The sequence below is a fragment of the Cavia porcellus genome, unplaced genomic scaffold (assembly GCF_034190915.1).
Source record: "Cavia porcellus strain 051 isolate PalLab524CR breed Dunkin Hartley unplaced genomic scaffold, mCavPor4.1 scaffold_9, whole genome shotgun sequence".
NCBI lineage: Eukaryota > Metazoa > Chordata > Mammalia > Rodentia > Caviidae > Cavia > Cavia porcellus.
Genome location: NW_026947492.1, coordinates 5,585,392 through 5,603,470, shown reverse-complemented (window position 1 = coordinate 5,603,470; position 18,079 = coordinate 5,585,392). Strand labels below are relative to the sequence as shown.

Below are 18,079 nucleotides of genomic sequence, written 5' to 3'. Positions count from 1 at the left end.
GAAGAGACACTTCGAAGGCCCCCATGTCAGGGAATTTCATGGAGGGGTCATGGCTCATGGATGGCTGGAGAGATGGTGGAATGGACCTAAACTCATTTGTGCAGTAAATAATTAATGTAAGCTGCAGAAACAATTTTCCCATAAACATGCATTATTGTTTTTCAAGAGTTTAGAAGCCACAGTGTTACATTTTATTCATGTTAAAATGGTAGTCAATTTGTAGTAGCTATTTGTCATGATATATCTTCTCAATTAATATGCACTAAATAATTAGCAGTGTTGGTCAAACTTGATGGTGAAAGGGGGCTCTCAATACTGGAGAAATCTGGAGATTATTATGCCTGATGGTTTAAGCTTAATACCATTTTGAAATGGGCCAGCTCATCAGAATGACATTTCTGTGGAATCATCGTAAACAACCTTGTGCACAAACTGTTTTTACCAAAGGAATGAAAGGGAAAAGAGTTTGGCAAAATACATACCAACAACCAAAACAATTCAAACATCATTTACTTATTTTCTAAGTACTGAATTAAAATTTCCTGTAAACATCTTGTAAATGTCAGATCGATTCTATGGGTGTTTATTTGACACCGCAAATTAAGATTAATAAGGGTATGGATCATGATTCTGACTATTCTGAGACCTGAATTGATTGTAATATTTTCCCTGCATATTGAACCAACATCCAGGACAATGAGGATGAGTAAAAACTTATTAGTAGGGATGGTGAACATTTCTAGGGCTTCAAGATAATGAAGGACATTTAATAACTGCACTAAAAACCCTCAGAGTTGAGGAAAGACCTGAAAACCAAGCATATTAAAAATGGAAAAACACAATAAGAAAAATCTGTCCAAAGGTTATGATGGGGAGAGGGTTCGGCTGCAATGTAGGTACAAATCAAGACAGAGTTTGTTATCTAGACCAAAGAAGTTAAAGAAAATGACGGGGCACTCGAGGCTGTAGCAAAGGAGAGAACAGGAAGAACAGATCTCCTCACCATTCACAACAACCTGAATATCCTTGAAGTTGATCTCCCCCCGTGCCAGGATTCTGCCCTCACAGCGGTAAGTGCCCTCATCTGTTTTCTTGATGCCTCGGATCTGCAGGTAGTTGTTGGACAGGACTATGAATCGGACTAGAAGAGACAAGAGGCAGTTTCATCCAAGGGTCAGTCAGAGAACTCTGGAGTCTGCAGGCATGTAGCTGAGCCTCTTTCCTCTTTCCTAATTTTAGCCTTATGGGGTGAAGCTTTTGCGTGCAATAGGAAAATGTGTCTGTCCCTGGCTCTGAAATATAGCCAAGAGCACAGTCCACCGGAAATCTCTCTTTTGTTTTGGAGAGAAGATAAGGTGTCTTAATCGAATATACGAATATATACACGCATCTCCGCTTAGGAGCTGGAAACTGCATGTGGATTCTGGGTACCTGAATCTGAATTCGGACTTGGGACTGGAGTGCTTCGGGGACTGGGAGAGGTGGAAACCTAGGGAACTTGATAGCTCCTGGGGAAAGGCACTGACCAAGAAATGTGGTCCTCACCATCTTTTTTCAGGATGACATCGCGTCCTTTGTGCTTCCAGATGATGGTTGGGGGGAGAGAGCTGACCACGTCACATACAATCACGGCATCTTCCCCCTCCTTGAACTCCTGCGGGGTTGGTGCATTCTTGAACATGAGCTTTTCTGGAAAAGGAGCAGGAGAAGCATGAGGCAAACAGCAAGTTTCCCCCACAAGATCACTTTTTGCTAGAGCCGTGCTGCCTGGACCTGAGTTGTAGGTAAACCTCCATCTACATATACAGTTGTATAAGGGGGATACCCCTGAACACTTAGTCAAAGACACCAGGTGAAATAGGACAAGCACTGAAATATGTCATCAGTGTTCCGCAACACTGAATGCCAAATTCATCACACTTTGTGCCAAAAAGAGTCAGTATAGGAAAGGGAGTTTCTTCTCCAATGGTCCCTTGTCATGTGCAGTGATGTGAATGGGGCACAACCTACAGGCACGTGCCTTTTCTGCCTGCCTTCTAACAATGCTAGAAGTCATTGTCCTTTCTTGTTCGCTCACTCTGTCCCTACCCAAAGTCCACCCCACCTTTCCTACAGCAGAGAATTCTGAAGAACAGAAGGAGAGCATGCATAGTGGCAATACATACTGTGGCAATCAATACTGTTCCATTAGCTGTCACCCACCATGACTGCGGCCAACAGAACAGACCAGACAGAAAATAATAAGGTAATGAGATGCCACCTCCACGTGGGATTTCAGCAGAAATAGAACTACCTGCTGTGAATGTCACACAGTGTTCAAATAATCATTCCCATCCCACAAGGTGTTTGGATTCCATTACCAGTGGGGGAAGTAACATAAGAAGCTTGCATTCTGCACCTGTCCGTCAGCACTTGGGGAAGGTAAAGAAGGACTCCTAGCAGCCCTCTGGAAACTGGGTATTTTGAATTTAAAGAATGAAGGCCAGCTGGGAAGAGCTGGGACCGGGTAGGAATCAAGACTGCGCATTCTGTCTTGGCCAAAGACCATCTGAGAGCTCTACACTAGAACTCTGAGTGAGGTCAGAACACTTGAGAGGGAGAGAAAAAGCAAGCCACAGAACCCCACTAACCCCTTGAATGCCACCTCACCTTTTCTACTACCCACCTGTGTGTCTGGCTGATCAAGGAGAGGACAGAGAATAAGCAGAGAGAGTCACTTACGGAAGATCTTCACGTTGACGGTGGCCTCCGACTCACTGCCGTCTTCGCCAGTGACCACACACTTGTAAATGCCAGCATCATCGATGTCAGCATTGTAGATTGTGAGTGTGGAGGAGGAGTCGTCGTTCCACACCACTGAAATTCGCTGCTGGTTTGGGCTGAGCTTTTCTCCGTTGGGGGAGAACCAGGAGATGTCCTTGTCTTTGGCATCTCCTGCTACTAAAGATGAAGAGATTACTTTCAGACCACTGAAAGTGAAAAGACAAAGTCCCTTACAGAGTGACAGAAGCTACTCAGTAAGCACTACTGAACAACCAGTCAACTGAGGCTGAACCATCTACATTAGGATGTTACACAGCCGCCCTCTGGCCTGTGTTTAATTATTACGTACATAATATCTTCTAGAGTATTTGCAAAGAACTCAACCACTTGAGCTCATTTCCCTTAGCGAGAGAAATTTGTTAAGGACCCACTGTGTGCTGGTAACTGAGCTAGGAACTCAACACGCTTCAGAGAACGGGACATAAAGGCAATTAGTGTGTTTTAGGATCTCTACTCAATGACCTAGTGGGTCAGTGCCCAGACCAGCTTATTTTAGTGGAGGTGGATAATGATCTCTTGAGCTGGAGACAAAAGGCACGGCTAGTCTAGGAATGCAGATTCTAACCACTTTGAGCTCAGCCTCTACCTGCCTAAACTGCCAGGACTTCCACTCTGCACAGCTGTCTCCAACAAACAAATTCATCTCACTACAAACTGCAAAGAAGGTAGCCAGCACCACCCATGCCTCCTTCTCCTGGGCACCTAGGCGGGGCAGGCTTCTGCTGCTGCTGTGTAGTCCTTGGGCTGCAGCAGGGTGGAGGGCTCTGAGATCCCACCCTGCCTCCACACAGCATCCTTCCCGGCCCGTAACACCCAGCTCTGTGCAGATGCTCAGTATGGAAATGAAGCAGACTTCCTTTCAGCACCCGTCATGTTTTCAATAAATATCGCTATTTGCAAGATGTGATGCAGGCTCCACGGCTGTATCTCCAGATCATTGAAATCGCTGTAATGAAGCCAAAGCTGGAGCTAACGCAGCCATTGGCCACAGCCACCTCCTCTGATGCAAATCATGATAGCGCTTAAAGGCCCTTCTCTGCCAAAAGCTGCTTGATAATGTCACGGTTTACACCCAGCTCAGCTCTTTCCAGGTTCTGCCATGTTGTGAATCCTAGTCCTATCACACAGGGAACTGAAGACCTAATCGGATGTCTCTTCTTTCCCAGGACATCTCCTAATAATAATTGCAGCTGTGAAAATGGAGTATTTTCCTAAATGGACAACATAGATGCCAGGTCTGACTTATCCTAGAGACCTGTCAGGGGCCGTGGGATATTTACTTTCATGCCAGACCTGGAAAATCCAGGTCCTTACAACCAGAGAGATCCCACCATTCACTTTTCGTCCAGACAATTTTAGATTTTCTAGGTCTAGGAGATTCTAAGAAATGAACTTTAAAGTGGTCCACCAAAGCACTATTTCTAAGCCACACTATTTCCCAGTGCATTTTACTGACCCGTGGGTGTAGACAGTGCAGGAGACCTGAGATGATACACTGCCTGCAGTTGTGACGATTTTCCTAAAAAAACACTCCTTTCATGGTGAGGCAGAAGTGTAGGTGGCACATGTCACTACATAGGGCAGATCGGAGACCAAGGAAGAGGGTCTGAGAGCTGCCCTGAATGGTCACACTACTGGCCTTGGAGTACAGCAATGCCCAGAATTCTAGAAGCTGTCACTTTGTACTCATGGCCTCTCTCTGCTCTGCCTGATGGACTTTTGAGGCAGTGGGACAAAGGGACTTGCCTTGGCATAAGAAGAATTTGGACTCTCCAACGCTGATTTCTCCTTGGCTGGGAACAATATCCACCTGCAGAGAAACTGAAAAAGAGTCCAATTCAAAGATGCATTCAAAGGTCTGAGATGAAACCCACTGCTTTTATTCAAACCAGGATGCCCAGCTCACTTTAAAGAAGAATCAAAGGTGGAGGTTGTTTGGATTTTGAGAACTAGTCATCACCAAAGTATTTATTTTTGTCTTTTGGAGACGGAGTCTCACTTTGCAGTTCAGGCTAGCCTTGAGCTCACTTTGTAGCTTAGGCTGGCCTCAAGCTCAGAGATCCTCCTGCCTCAGCCTTCCAAGTGCTGGGATTACAGGCGTGTGCTGCCATGTCCAGCATCCACCAAAGTATCTTATGCCATAACCAGTATAGACATGGCACAGCCCATTCAGGTTGGAACTTTCGGGGTGACCTCTAAGCTAAGCATCTCTGATTCTTGAAAAGGTTTGTGGTTCTGTTCCAAATAGCCACACTCTGGATTCACAGAAACAGCCCAAACAGTCCCTTTGGGTGGTCACTCTGACGTATTCCCTTAATTTTGTTCAAATCAGGAAGTCACTTCAGATCTATGCCCAAGAGTCTCCTGTGAATTCCTCCATACCACCGAGCTTTATCACGTGGAGAAGGATTCAGCACGAACATTCAAACTGATTTTGAAGTGGAGGATGCAGTCAAGTTTTTGCTTCACCTCATGATAATGGGACAGACATGCCTATTTACGTAACAAGAAAGAACATCAAAAATCACCATCCCAATTAGTCAGATATTCTCCTGAAACCAGAGTCTGTGCCCTGTGGAACCCCATATTCCTGGCTGCTTTCTCTGAATGTTTATTTGAGTAACCATATGTTCACTCGTCCTGGTGCACGGACAAGAAAACACACTGCACCTGATCTCACCGATTCTTGTCTTCAGTCTGCTCCTCGCTTATCTGCTCCAAGCAGATAACTGTTCCTCCTTCCTGACAATACAGTTTTAGGATAGGAAAAAAATGCTTTATTCATTTGAATTCAACCTCCTTCTGTCTCTGCTCCTCTTAAGGAAAGCAGATGTGAAAGCCGAAGGCTAAGGTATTTGGTTCCATGCATGGAGCGCCTCAAAGCCAAGAGGAAGGAGGGGCCTGGGCGAACCAGGCTGGGTCACAGAGACTCAGTGAGCCCTCCCTTCCATCAGCCATTTTCTTTTCACAGCAGAATGGAAGGAAAGCTGGTTGCCATGGTGACCGGCTTGCAGGCTGGGCCGTGCTGCCGCTCTGAGTTTGTGTGCATTTGATGAAGAGACCACAGTTGTGCTCAGCAGAATACAGAGATTAAAGGGCACGCTTGGGCTGAGAAGGCAGTGCACCGGGGGCACCAGACTGCTGGGGGTGCAGCCTTCCTAACCATCCTACAACAGGCAAAGCAGGTCACAGAAGCCCCCACAGAAGCTGGAGAGAGAGAGAGAGAGAGAGAGAGAGAAATGGATAGTGCCCTGATGCCAGAAACCGAAAAGGGCAGTGGTGAGGGTAGGGGTAAGAAACGGGCACAGGGTGGAGTCTGGAGGAGGTCACTGGGCTCTCCGAGTGGGAGAAAGAGGGGAGCTCAGACTCTTCCAAACACTGGGCTGGAACAAGAGTCCTGTCTTTACTCGGCCGCTGACAAGTCACTTGGGCTCAGCACTGAGTTCTTAGCTGTGGCACCAGGGCTGCACTGGAATACCAGCTGTGCCATCTCCCCAGGTGCCAGGGAGATGGGATGTGCCGCTCTCCCCATCCTTCCCCTCCAGATGGATTCTGGTGCCCCTCAGTTCTACCCTGCAAGCTCCCAGAGATCTCACCTATTACCTCCTTACTTTGCAGATGCAGGGGCACAAGCCAACCTTCCTACAGACATTTCTAGTTACAGCCGAGGCCTGCTGGCTCCAGTTAAGGGTGCTCGAGCAGTGCGGTACTGGCTCTGTCGGAGGTGGGATGTCCCTGTTCAGTGAAACAATCTGTGCAGCAGCCTTCAGCACGACTATTCCTTAGGCAGCAGAGCAAACCCAGAGTCAGGGAGGCCCTGTGCTGTGTTGGAGGAGCCTGGGGCTTCACAGAGGAGCCGCACACCCCTGTGGGGCTCAAACCCCCCAGGAACGAAGGGCCTATGAAGCCCAGGCGGTGCCTGCACCATCTCTCACCTGAGTAAGGGTCTTTTCTGGAGTTTCCAGGACATTCTTTTGGGAATCAGAGGCGTGTTTCTGCCTGGAAAGTTCACTGCCCATATGCTGAACATTAGTTGCCAGTTTCAACATATGGATCCTGTTACTCTGGTAGAGCCCTCACTGCTTTGGGAGGGATATTCTTATCCCGAGTGAAAAACGCAGCCTTCTTTTTTTTTTTTTTTTTTTTTTTTTGGTAAAATTCTTTTTCAAGAAGAACAGGACTCTCAAGGCACAGCCAGGCTCAGGAGTTTTCATACTCAAGTGTGGCCAGGACCTATCTCTTCACGGTGGGCACAAGAGAAATGGGAATTTCAAAGGAATTCCCAGCTGAACCGGATCCCAATGCACATTTATCACCACACAAGTTTGGGAAAGAAGAGGTCTTCCCCAGAGACTCCTGGCCTTTCACACACATGGAAAAGATAGGGATTCCTTCCTCAAAACACTAGACAAGGTTGGGCCAGAGGAGGCCCAAGTGGCCTGCAAATCAGTGCCTGGATGTTTTAACTATCGTACAATGGCTAATTATTCTTCTGAAAATGTTAAACCTTAAAATGTTAAGCCTTAATAGTGGTTGGTGGAAATCCTGTTCCAAACTGAAAACATCCCTCCATGTCTGGCTTCCTGCTTTTATTTCTGTAGTACCACTTCGATGGTTCCTCATAATAACGCCTACCTCAAGTTTTATCTTTCTCTAGTTGCTCATGTAACTGAAACTGCCGAGCTATGCAAAATACAGGCCTTTAAAAACTTATGAAAACATTTCTCCCAAATAAAGTACATATCTCATGTCTTGCTTTCCATCAACAGTCTCTGCAGAAACGCAGTCATCTTAGTTGTATCCAAAGATGCACACTTCGAGACCCGGGTGTTTGGACCTGGGTCTGTCCCAGGGGTAGAGTGGACATCATCCAGGCCCTGCAATCAGGCCCTACCCGCAAGCCACCTGTACTGCAGCCAGTTCGCTCTGTGGTTTACAAAACAATCTCATCGTTGCATCTGACTTAACAACAGTTCTGAGAGCTAGGAAAGCTGATAGCACTGTTTTCATTTTGCATGAAGGGAAAACAAGCCTCAGAGAAACGAAATTACTTGCTGAGTTTTACTCAGTTAATGAGCAACAAAGCCAAGAATGAAAATCATCTATCCAGCTCTTTCCCCCACACGCCTGTATCCTACCAGCCTTTTCCCAGCCTCTAAATGGGTTTACAGTAACTACTGGTTACCATTTGCTCTTTTTCCAAATCACGGGGCAGAAACAGTCGAGTATTCGCACATAAAGGTCTCCAAATCAAGTGGCTACACCTTTACTCACGCGGCTAAATGTAACCGGTCTCTTTGCCCACAGACAGTGACAGCAGTGTAAATCCCCTTAACAGACGAGGCTCAAGACCTTAGTAATGGGCAAGATTCAAACCCAGGCCGAATGGAGTGTAAAGCTCCAGCCTTTTCTTCAACATTATCCTAACCTTTATGAACAGACAGGAAAGACTCTGTCCTTTGAGAACGGGATGCTCTTTTTCTCCCTGTATCACTTTAAAAAATAACCCTGTGGGAGACTGATAGGTTTTAAAACATGTTTTCAATTTAAATGTTTTTTTTAATTGATGAATGTTCTGAAAGAAAGGCCGGCTTTTTTCAGCACACAGCTTCAGGTGTAGACAGAAGTTTTATAACTCCCAACTCACTAGCAGACGTAGGCTATAAAGTCTTAGTTGCTGAAGAAAAGTGAATTAAAATTGTACTTCATAAAGGATGTCAAGGTACTTATCCGAAGAGGTGGGGCTCTTGTTAAGGCAAAGCAGTGGAGAAGAATTATTCTGATTTCCAAAAGGAGTGCATAGATTTAACTTAAATCAGCACTTCTTGCAGCAGTTTAATTTTACTGGCTTCTTTTCAGATTCTAATGCCTTTGGAGCTGACAGCATTAAGGGAACTGAGGCCTCTTGCACCGCTCACTGGAAACACATTCACATTAAGAGGTTATGAAGACACTGGCCTTGCAGGAAGACGAACAGCAGATGAGCAGATATAGCCACACCTGGGAAGTGCCCTGCTCACCAGTGCAAGCCATGGGTAAACTGGGCCAGACGGACTGGCCTGTTCAGTGACTCCTCGTGAGATAAGGAATCCTCTAGATCCTATGGCAATGGACTTTTGAATAAGCATCAAATTACAGCTTTACGTTTATTTTGGCTACTTGTGTTACACAACCACTTGAGCAGAGAGTTGTCTTTTTCTTTTTCAAAGTAGAACTGAACGCTAGACTCGCTTTTATTTTATCACACCTGTGGGAACCCAGCTGTGCAGAGTGGGATAGGAACCAAGCTACCCCCCACTCTTACCTGGAACTCTTTCCTGTCATGATTAGCAAAGCCCTAGGGGGAAAATAAAAGGCTTCCTCACTGCTCGGCCTACCAGGCTCAAGAACAGAATCAAATAGGATTCAGATACAGCACTCCAGGCCCAGATGGTTCGTTTTGAATCTCAGCCTCACGGTGCATCAGCTGTGTGATCTTGTCAGGTTATTGAACCTCAGTGCCTCCCTTGCAAAGCAGTGCTTTGGGAAGAATAAATGAATTAATGTATGCAAAGCATAGAAGTGCTTAACCTGGTTGTGTATTTTTAACTCTAAAGTAGAGTAACAACCCTTTCCAAAGGAATGAGTCCATCTGTGACCCAGCGGCTCGATTCTACCCTACAGTGATTTAAGACATTTTACTGTAGGTCAGAGATTTGCTGACAGAAAGTAATGAATTCAAACTAATGGGAACAGTAGCACCATACACACATCACTTCATCTTGGCGTTTCTGTTCTCTGTATTTTAAACTGATAGCCTGTGTGATAATGACTGATATATTATACAGAGTGCTGGAGAATTCTGAAGCCATATTCACATTGGGTACCTCCTCTCATCACTGCTGTTGGAGGAATTTTAGGGCTTGGAGAGATTAAAGGGAATTTTCACCACTACTGGTGTAATGGCTTTGCACACCAGCAATGCCCTCTTGTGTTGGACCATCACAACAGTTAAGTGGTCTTGAGAAGACCGCGGTTAAGAATTCAGGATCTAGAGTCAAGCAAGAGACGCGGGTCCAAATTCCATTTCTGATACATGGTTACTGAATTGTCAGGTGAATCTCACTACCTGTACTGCCCACATGTCAATGAATATAATGACCAGAAGGGATATTAAATGATAAAAAGGTAATACATGTAGTGTCAAATGTAAGGTCAAAGATTTTTTTTTAAATGACAGTACTGATGGCACTTTGAACACACACACATTCCTCCAACCAACAGAATCCCCAATAATGTTTTTAACAGTAGGCGTGAGATAGTAGAAAATTCTGGATTTAACTTACCCAAAATCTATAAGGTTTATGTGTGTGTGTGTGTGTATTTATACTGGTGTGTAGGTACATATATGTCTGCTGAGAGTTTACACAAATTTGCATACATACATTTATAGAATGGTACAACTTGTCAGGTTGATACTGTGGACAGAAAGAAGAAGCAGCTATTAGAGAACACAGAGGGGTCTCCCCCACACTTGACACGTGAGGACTACAACTCTGGCTTGCTGCACTGTTGACAGCAACTATACAGAGGAAGAAACTGAGATAAACTGTTTAAGTTTCAAACTCTGACTGCAAAGCTAGATGCAGTCTTAAAGGGACTCTAAGATAAATGTTCTACAGATTTTGGCTTCCCATTCTGCCTAATGCCATCCACACGGCAGACCAAATTCTAATCATCACTGGATACAACTTCATTGCCTAGAGCAGGAAAACCATCTAGATGTCATATTTAGGGCTTCCAATCCTTTAGCCAGGCCAAGTGGAATCTTAGCTGTAGGAAATCTGAGAATCTGTTAGGCGTAGTGACACATACCCATAATCCCAGTTCTCAACAGGTTAGCACAGGGGGAGTCAGAGCAAGTTCAAGGCCAGCCTGGGCTACACAGTGAGTCCAAAGTCAGCCTGAATTATACAGTGAAATCCCGTCTTTAAAAAATGATTTAAAAAATAAGGATTGGGGTGAGGTTCAGTGATGGCGTGCTGGTCTAGCATGTGCAAAGTGTTGGGTTGGCCTGGATGGGGAGAGGCAGGGACAGCTGGAGGTAACACTGGCCCCTAGGCCTTGCCAGGCTGCTTCTGGGAGGGTCATCCTCTCAGCACAGAGCCTGCTTATTTGTTTTAAGACTTCTTCACAAAGGATGAAGAAACATTCAAGATTTTGCTGATTTTGTTTTTGCCAAGGGAACACAAAGTCAGAAGTGCCTCCTTGGAGCCTCAGAATGGCCAAGACTGAACTTTTTTCCCCAGTGGGCACTTATTTAGTCTCCTGTGGTCCACCAGCAGAGAAGGCAGGGTGCCCTTGCTCTGGGAGGCACACAGCTGACCATGTGAGTGGTGCCAAGAGGCTTCAAGCTGGTCTGTTGACAATGTGGCTTCTCTGTCTTCTGCTACATCACGCCCTGCCATTGAGTGACAGAGAAGGCTGCGACTGGAAAGGACCTGACCGATGCACTTCTGGATCCTTCATTCCACCCCCAAGAACACTAGAGGTTGAAATCTAGGTCTTGAGCACAGTTTGGAGCCTGGAGTTGGTGTTACTGTCGAGCCCCGACCTGGGGTTGCTTCTTGCCTCTCAGTTTCGTTTTCTTCCTCTGTCTTCAGTAGTGAGTTCTGCTTTCTTTTTGCATTTGTCCTACTCTCACCTCCATTCCAAAAAAGCAAGCGTCATCAAGAGGACAGAATCACTCTATCAAGCTCAGACAATCGAGCTTGATGAGTGGTGTGTGCTTTCAAGACCCGCAGCAAGCTCTCAGCACTGCTTACAGTAAAGCACCAAGTACACTTTTTTAACCAAAGATCAGGCTCCTTGTTCCCTTTTAAGGTCACCTTTGCTATTCTTTTTTCCAGGAAGACCCTGATGGTGGGCTAGCTCTTTGCCTGAAGTTGAATCACTGAGATGTAGCTTAAGGACATAAACTGATGTTTGGAAGTTATATAGGTTCTCCAGATAAACATAGTTCAACGCATCAATCGGCCCTGATAAGCCAGGGCTGCTTGGTAAACGGCTGCACGCTATCTGACTGCATCCGGGATGCCGCTGACAATGCCATCTTAGGTAGCTCCACTGAAGACTTGCCTTGACAGAATGACTCACTGCAGTTCTTTTCTTTCAGACAAAAAAGTATTGATACGGGGAGAATTGTCTCCCTCCCTCTCAGCAGCTTCTGCTAACATGGCAAGAAGCTGGAATTATATCTTTCAATATTTGTCCAGCTGTTGTTTGCAGATGCTGTATTCTTTATGCTCAGAAAATAGAGACTTAGAGAATGCTAGCACGCAACTTCATCCTGAGAATTTTGGATATGGCCCATGTCTTTCAAAAATGTCCTTATGTGTTGATAGCTTTAAGCACATCTGGGCTATTGAGATACAAAACTTACAATCTCTCACACAGCCAGTGCAGAGAATTGTTAAATCTGGTTTCCGTTGAGCGAAAAACCCCGCACTCTCAAAGACATAAATGATGTGGCAGTTGCTGAACTAAACATCTAATTCATTTAATCTTTACAATAATTCTAAGAGACAGGTACTGTTATTGCTTATCTGACAAATGAAGAAACTCAGCCACAAAATGGCTAAAGTAACTGGACCAAGGTCACAAAGCTGGAGTGTGATAGAGCCAAGATTTGAACTAAAGCAAACCTGGCTCCAATAGTTTTTGCTTTTATTTGTACAGAGTCAATCTCAAAGTCACTTTTGATGATAAAAGGGTCGTTTTCCCGCTGGATACATTGATAGACAGGACACAAGTAGAGAAAAACTATCAACCAGACCAGAGGATATACTGCTGGACACTGAGGTTCCCGAAATTCCTGCTCCCAGCTCTCCTCTCCCTGGGGCAGGACATCCTATGTTTCCCGTCACAGCTCCGTCTCCCTTCAGCCCTGTCCTATGACTGCCACGTCTTAGCACTCTTGGATTTCCCCATCTATAAGTTACTCTTGATTCTCTAATTGGGGTTTTGGATAAGCCTTGCCTTCCTACTTTAGAAGGTAGACAATAAAATCATTCTTTGGTGACATGTAAATTGTGACCAGCCCATCCCCACCCCCACATAGCACGTCCCTCTAATGGGTTATTCACGGAGTTGCTCTGTGCTCCCCATCCTCCTGAAGAACCCACTCATCTGTGGCAAATGCATGATAAAGGATCCCTATTGGGAATCGTACTCTCTTCTACTGTGCGGACAGTTTGATCTCAAGCCTCTTCCCCACCCTGAAACCCAATGGATGGTACCTGACCTGTTGGTTAGCACAGAGAGCTAAGTTAAACAAAATTTTGAAGGAGTAGAGCAGAAGAAACCCCAACCATTTAATTAATAATTCTTGAAATAGTATGTCCACCGTTCTGGGAATAAATCGTGCTGCTTTCTTGAGTTAGGGAACCGATAAGAAAGCGGTCCGCAGCACCCACAGCACTCTACTGGTGATCAGAGCCACAGCTGGAGCGCTCCATCCCTGTTACCATGGCTTCTCAGGTACTTACACCCCGAGGGGGGGAGTGGAGAGGGCAGAGGCGGAGGTCAGTTACCGACTGGGCTGGTGTACGTGAAATAAATCCCCATTCTGCGAGACTGTGGTATTACATCTGCCAACATCATGATCCTCCCATCCACAAAATTACCCGTAACATTACTTTCCGATTCTGTTAAAAGTCCTTTGGCTGCACTTAACGCCTCGTTCTGCCTGCACAAAGTGTGATTTCAGGGACTCAGAAAAGCCCTACAGCCTTTCTTCAACCAAAAGGCTGATTTCTGACACCCAGTCTTCATTCTTGGTGCTTTTATCTTACAATTTCTGTGTCTAATAACACCAAGAGCCTCTGGCTGCACTTGAGGTTGCTCTGTCTTTTCCGACTTGTACTAATCAAAGGTTTGGTAGAGTTTGTCGGGAATGCTGGGGAAAATGTCCACAGGGTAAAATCAAGGAGGTGACGGAACCACAAACAAATGCATTATGTTTATCGCTGGGATCTCCCTAACTGCTAATTATACTTCTTGCTTTCTGGCCAGTATAATGTTAGAACCCTAAAGAACCACTAATAAATCATAAAAATTGAGCATAGTACAATGTTTTACATCTATTCAGTTTTTTCCTTTATAGGAGAGTTTTTATTTAATCAACCATCACTAAATTCTTTCATTATTCATTTAAGACTCCTTCTCTCCCTCACTCCATACCAAACTGTCCTTGACAAACTCACTGCGCTTTACGCAATAGGAAGGAGAGCCTTTGAATCCCAGCCCGTGGAATCAAAGTGGGAACATTAAAGACAGGCCCCTGTGGCACCATGTCATAATGCGCTTTGATGATCAAGGACAAAAATCTGAGTGGGATCCCAGGAGCCAATTCAAAGGTCAGGGACAAATAAGGAGGCTCACCCATGAGAAACAGCTGTAAATCAAACTCATCTGATGGTGGCGGAATCTTCTTTTAGGAGAAATTTCACAGACACAATGCCTCTTAACTTCCACCTCAATGTGACAAACTCTAGTTATGAGCAACCTGAAATCAAGTAACTTTCTTACTCATGGGTCCATAGCGTTGCTATCTAAATGACAGGAAAAACCTACCGACAGATACAGGGAAGTTTGTGGAAACTGCTGCCCATCTTCAGAAGGCCAAACTCTTCCCTGGCAGTAGGAATGTTCAGTGCTCACTGTAACCCTGGCCCGGTGACCCCAGATGACGTCTGAATAAGGAAACGGCCAACGAACCACACAGACACAGTGCTCACATGCATAGGCACAAACACATATACAGACCGCAACAGGCAACACGCACACACACACACACACACACACACACACACACGCACACACGCACACACGCACACACACACATGAACACACACACATATCCCGTAATACTCATCCTATCTCCCTGGGCAGTGAGTCCTTTGGAACTTAAGTCCTAGAATATTTAAAATGATGTCCAGTCACAGACACCTGGCAAAACTGACTTCTTTTAAAAAAACTCAGGCCATCAGTTAATAAATTTTCCTGCTTTAAAAATGGAATCAGGCCAGGCCTGGTGGCAAATGTCTGTAATCACTGCACTCTAGGAGGCTGAGGCAGGATTGCAAGTTCCAGCCCAGCCTGGGCAAGTTAGTCACTGAGTATGTCTCTGTCTCAAAATTTTAAAAAAAATGCTAAGGTATAGCTCAGCACAAAGACCCTGGGTTCAGTACCCAGTACTGCCCATGCATGTGCACAAATACATGCACACACGTGCAACACAAAAAATAGAATCAAATTTCAAAGTAACTGAACTTTGGGTGCAAACTTTGCACATTGGACTGACAACAAACCCAAGAAGCTCCAAAGTTATTGCTAATCTAAGTGTAAATTGTGGCATTCACACAGGGTAGTGTTTTGTGCTGAAATACTGTGGGCCTGATATATGCACAATTGGAATATGACCAGAATTTTAGTTTTAACTTGCAACCAAAGTCTTACATAATGACCTGAGTGCCGGCCGCTTGGGTTTCCAGATGGTCTCAGATAGAGATATAACCCTTAAAGAGTTCTAGAAGAAACATTTCGACATTCTTTCCTGTATAGCGTTAACTGAGAAATCCTAAGCTTCTGTCTCTCTAAGGACACTGCAATCTGCCTGTGTACAGGAGAGAGAGTTTAAAGGCTGTATAGAGGAGCTGAGGCTTCGACTGACAACCTGAGTTACAATCAGCCCTCGGGAAAGAACTGAGTTCCTAGGTCAAGGGTCCACTGTCCACAGTCTCTCTGACCTCCCCAAGGGAAGCTCTGGAGACTCCATGTTGAACTTCTTTAATGACTGTGACACCGTCCACCTCCACTTCTGCTGCCTCGGAAGCAGCAGTGCATCTGTCTTCTCTCAGGTGCACAGCCCTGGGAGTGACGGGGTTGTTTCCTTTGAAGTGTGGCTTTCAATCTCTGGTCAAAATAGGAGCAACACATGCCACGAGTTCCATGTGGGCTGGGGACTCCTGACAGGCTGGGAATTGTCTCATGACATCCCTGCCTCGGGTTCCCTCCAGCCACCTGTCTCCACCCTCCACAGTCCCCAGGAACAGCCTCTGGAGTACAGTAGCTCACCACATAAGAAACGATCTGGTTGGTGGAAAACCATGTACACAGTAACTGTCTCCTAAGATTATGATAAAACCGAAAGGTTCCTGTCACTTAGCTACTAATGTAACTCATTACTTGCTCCGTGTTCACGGTGATGCATGTGTGAACACACCTAGAGCTGCCAGTAAGATAAGTGACAGAGGTACAATTATATACCATACCTAATACCTGATGATCAACGACTCAGTTACTGGTTTATGTGTTTCATACAGTCTACTTTAGAATGTTCTTCTTTTACTTATAAAAAAATAAAGTTGACTAGGAAAGTGTGCTGGGCTATTCTGGCAGCTGCCGCGTGCATCTCATATTTGCTCCTCCATTCCTTGTTTTGTGGTGCAGTGGTAACTTGGTTCACAAACTTAATTCTTCCCACAGTTCTGGTTTTGAACCAAATTGGTCACGAATTGAATCAAATTTCCCCTTAAGATCAACACTGAATATAACTATTGAATTTGATTCGGTTCGTGACCAATTTGGTTTGTGATCAAAATCTCGGAAAGAATTAAGTTCGTGAACTGAAGTACGACTGTACTGAGCATTAAACCCAGGGCCCTCACTATATCCCTGGGGTCTTCACTCTTTCTTTTTTAATTTTTAGGTAGAGTCTTGACAATTACCCAGGCTAGAATCAAACTTGTGATCCTCCTGTCTCAGCCTCCCAGTTTTGGGATTATAATCATAAGCTGTCATACCCAGCCTGCCCCATCTTTGACTCCTTCAATAAGCCAGATACTAGGTCGACCTCTCTGGGTTTGTGTAAGTATACCCTATGATGCTTGCACAAGCATAAAACCAGCGAACAACACGTTTCTCAGGATACGTTCCTGTTCTTAAGCAATGCATGACTATGCTTCTACAAGACAGACAGGCAGAGAAACCCTTCATACCTAAAAGCCATGAGTGCAGAAACAAAGAAAACCTTTGGTCAAAGGCAAAATCACTACAAGTCTGAATATATACCTTGGTTCATGCAATATATCCTATTTTATAACAAGGCAAGCTATCTTTATTTCTATAAACAAATCATAGCTGTCCGCATTGCTCTGTGGCCTTTTAACAATGCCAGTATCTTATAGAAAGATACTAAACTATAACAACTTCACAACCAGCTCTAATAAAGGGCCCCAATTGCCACCATAAGTGCCCAGACCATCTCGGCAGTAGTCCTGAAATTCTCTCCAGGACCACAAATCTGCCTCTGCATCTCATCCTCCTATCTGGAGGTACGAGGATTACTCTCCATCCTGGATGTGCCCACAAGGCGTCATGCAGTCATAGGTGGGGCTTTTTGTAGAGGTGGCTGATTCTGGAGTATGAATTGATCCATAGCACAATGCTAGAATTAAGGGTGGGCGATTACTAACTCAGTCCACTGACTGGCTTGACACTCCCCTAATCCTGGTAGGATGGATACAAGATAAGAGACAGAAAGAGGCTTGTCTTGCCCCTTGCTTGCTTGCTTTGCAGCCTTCTGCTGACCATGAGCTGTTTCTCCTCTGATGCTTTCCTGCCAAGCCACCCTGCCTTGGAGCCAGCTGATAATGGACTAAAACCTCTACAAATTGTGAGCCGCATAAACCTTTTCCCTTTTAATTTAGGGTATTAGGTATTTTGTCTCAGCAACCAAAGAAAAGTAACTAACACATACAACAAAGGCTTATCTTTCATATCCTATACTTTGAACACCTGAGGCAAGGCTATCAAATGACCAAAATGAGTTCAGGTCTACAGCCAGCTGTGGCCTTGAGCCACCATTCTTTTACAATGTCACAAAGGAGAATAATGCGGAGACTAAAGCCTGAAGTCAACAAGCAGGTGTAGAGTAAAATTTGGAAGACATAAGAGTTGGATGTATTCCTAGACCAGAGCAAAAGTTCTTTGCTCATAGATGGAGCTTCCTCTCACAGCAGAGGGATTCCTTTAGATATCAGCTTCAAAAAACAGAAACACACACTTGCAAAGGGGAGAGGGAACACATACCTGCAAAGAGGAGAGGGAGGGGAAGAGACAGGGAGACAGAGGCAAAGGGAGAAGGAGGGGACAGAGAGAGAGAGAGAGAGAGAGAGAGAGAGAGAGACAGAGACAGAGACAGAGACAGAGACAA

General features: G+C 45.1%; 1 protein-coding gene across 14 annotated transcripts in view; it reads right to left on the bottom strand.

Moving 5' to 3' along the window:
• Ncam1 (neural cell adhesion molecule 1) overlaps positions 1-18,079 on the bottom strand; it is a 287,828-nt gene that overhangs the window by 59,133 nt on the left and 210,616 nt on the right. For 13 of the 14 annotated variants that reach the window (XM_013155502.3, XM_063255765.1, XM_063255770.1 and 10 more), the window contains exons 2-5: positions 4,570-4,644; positions 2,722-2,940; positions 1,546-1,689; positions 1,004-1,141 (exon numbers count right to left, since the gene is read on the bottom strand). In XM_013155502.3, the coding sequence (XP_013010956.1) occupies positions 1,004-1,141; positions 1,546-1,689; positions 2,722-2,940; positions 4,570-4,644 (576 nt within the window). The remainder of the gene's footprint in view (positions 1-1,003; positions 1,142-1,545; positions 1,690-2,721; positions 2,941-4,569; positions 4,645-18,079) is intronic. The other variant, XM_063255767.1, reaches the window with a different exon arrangement.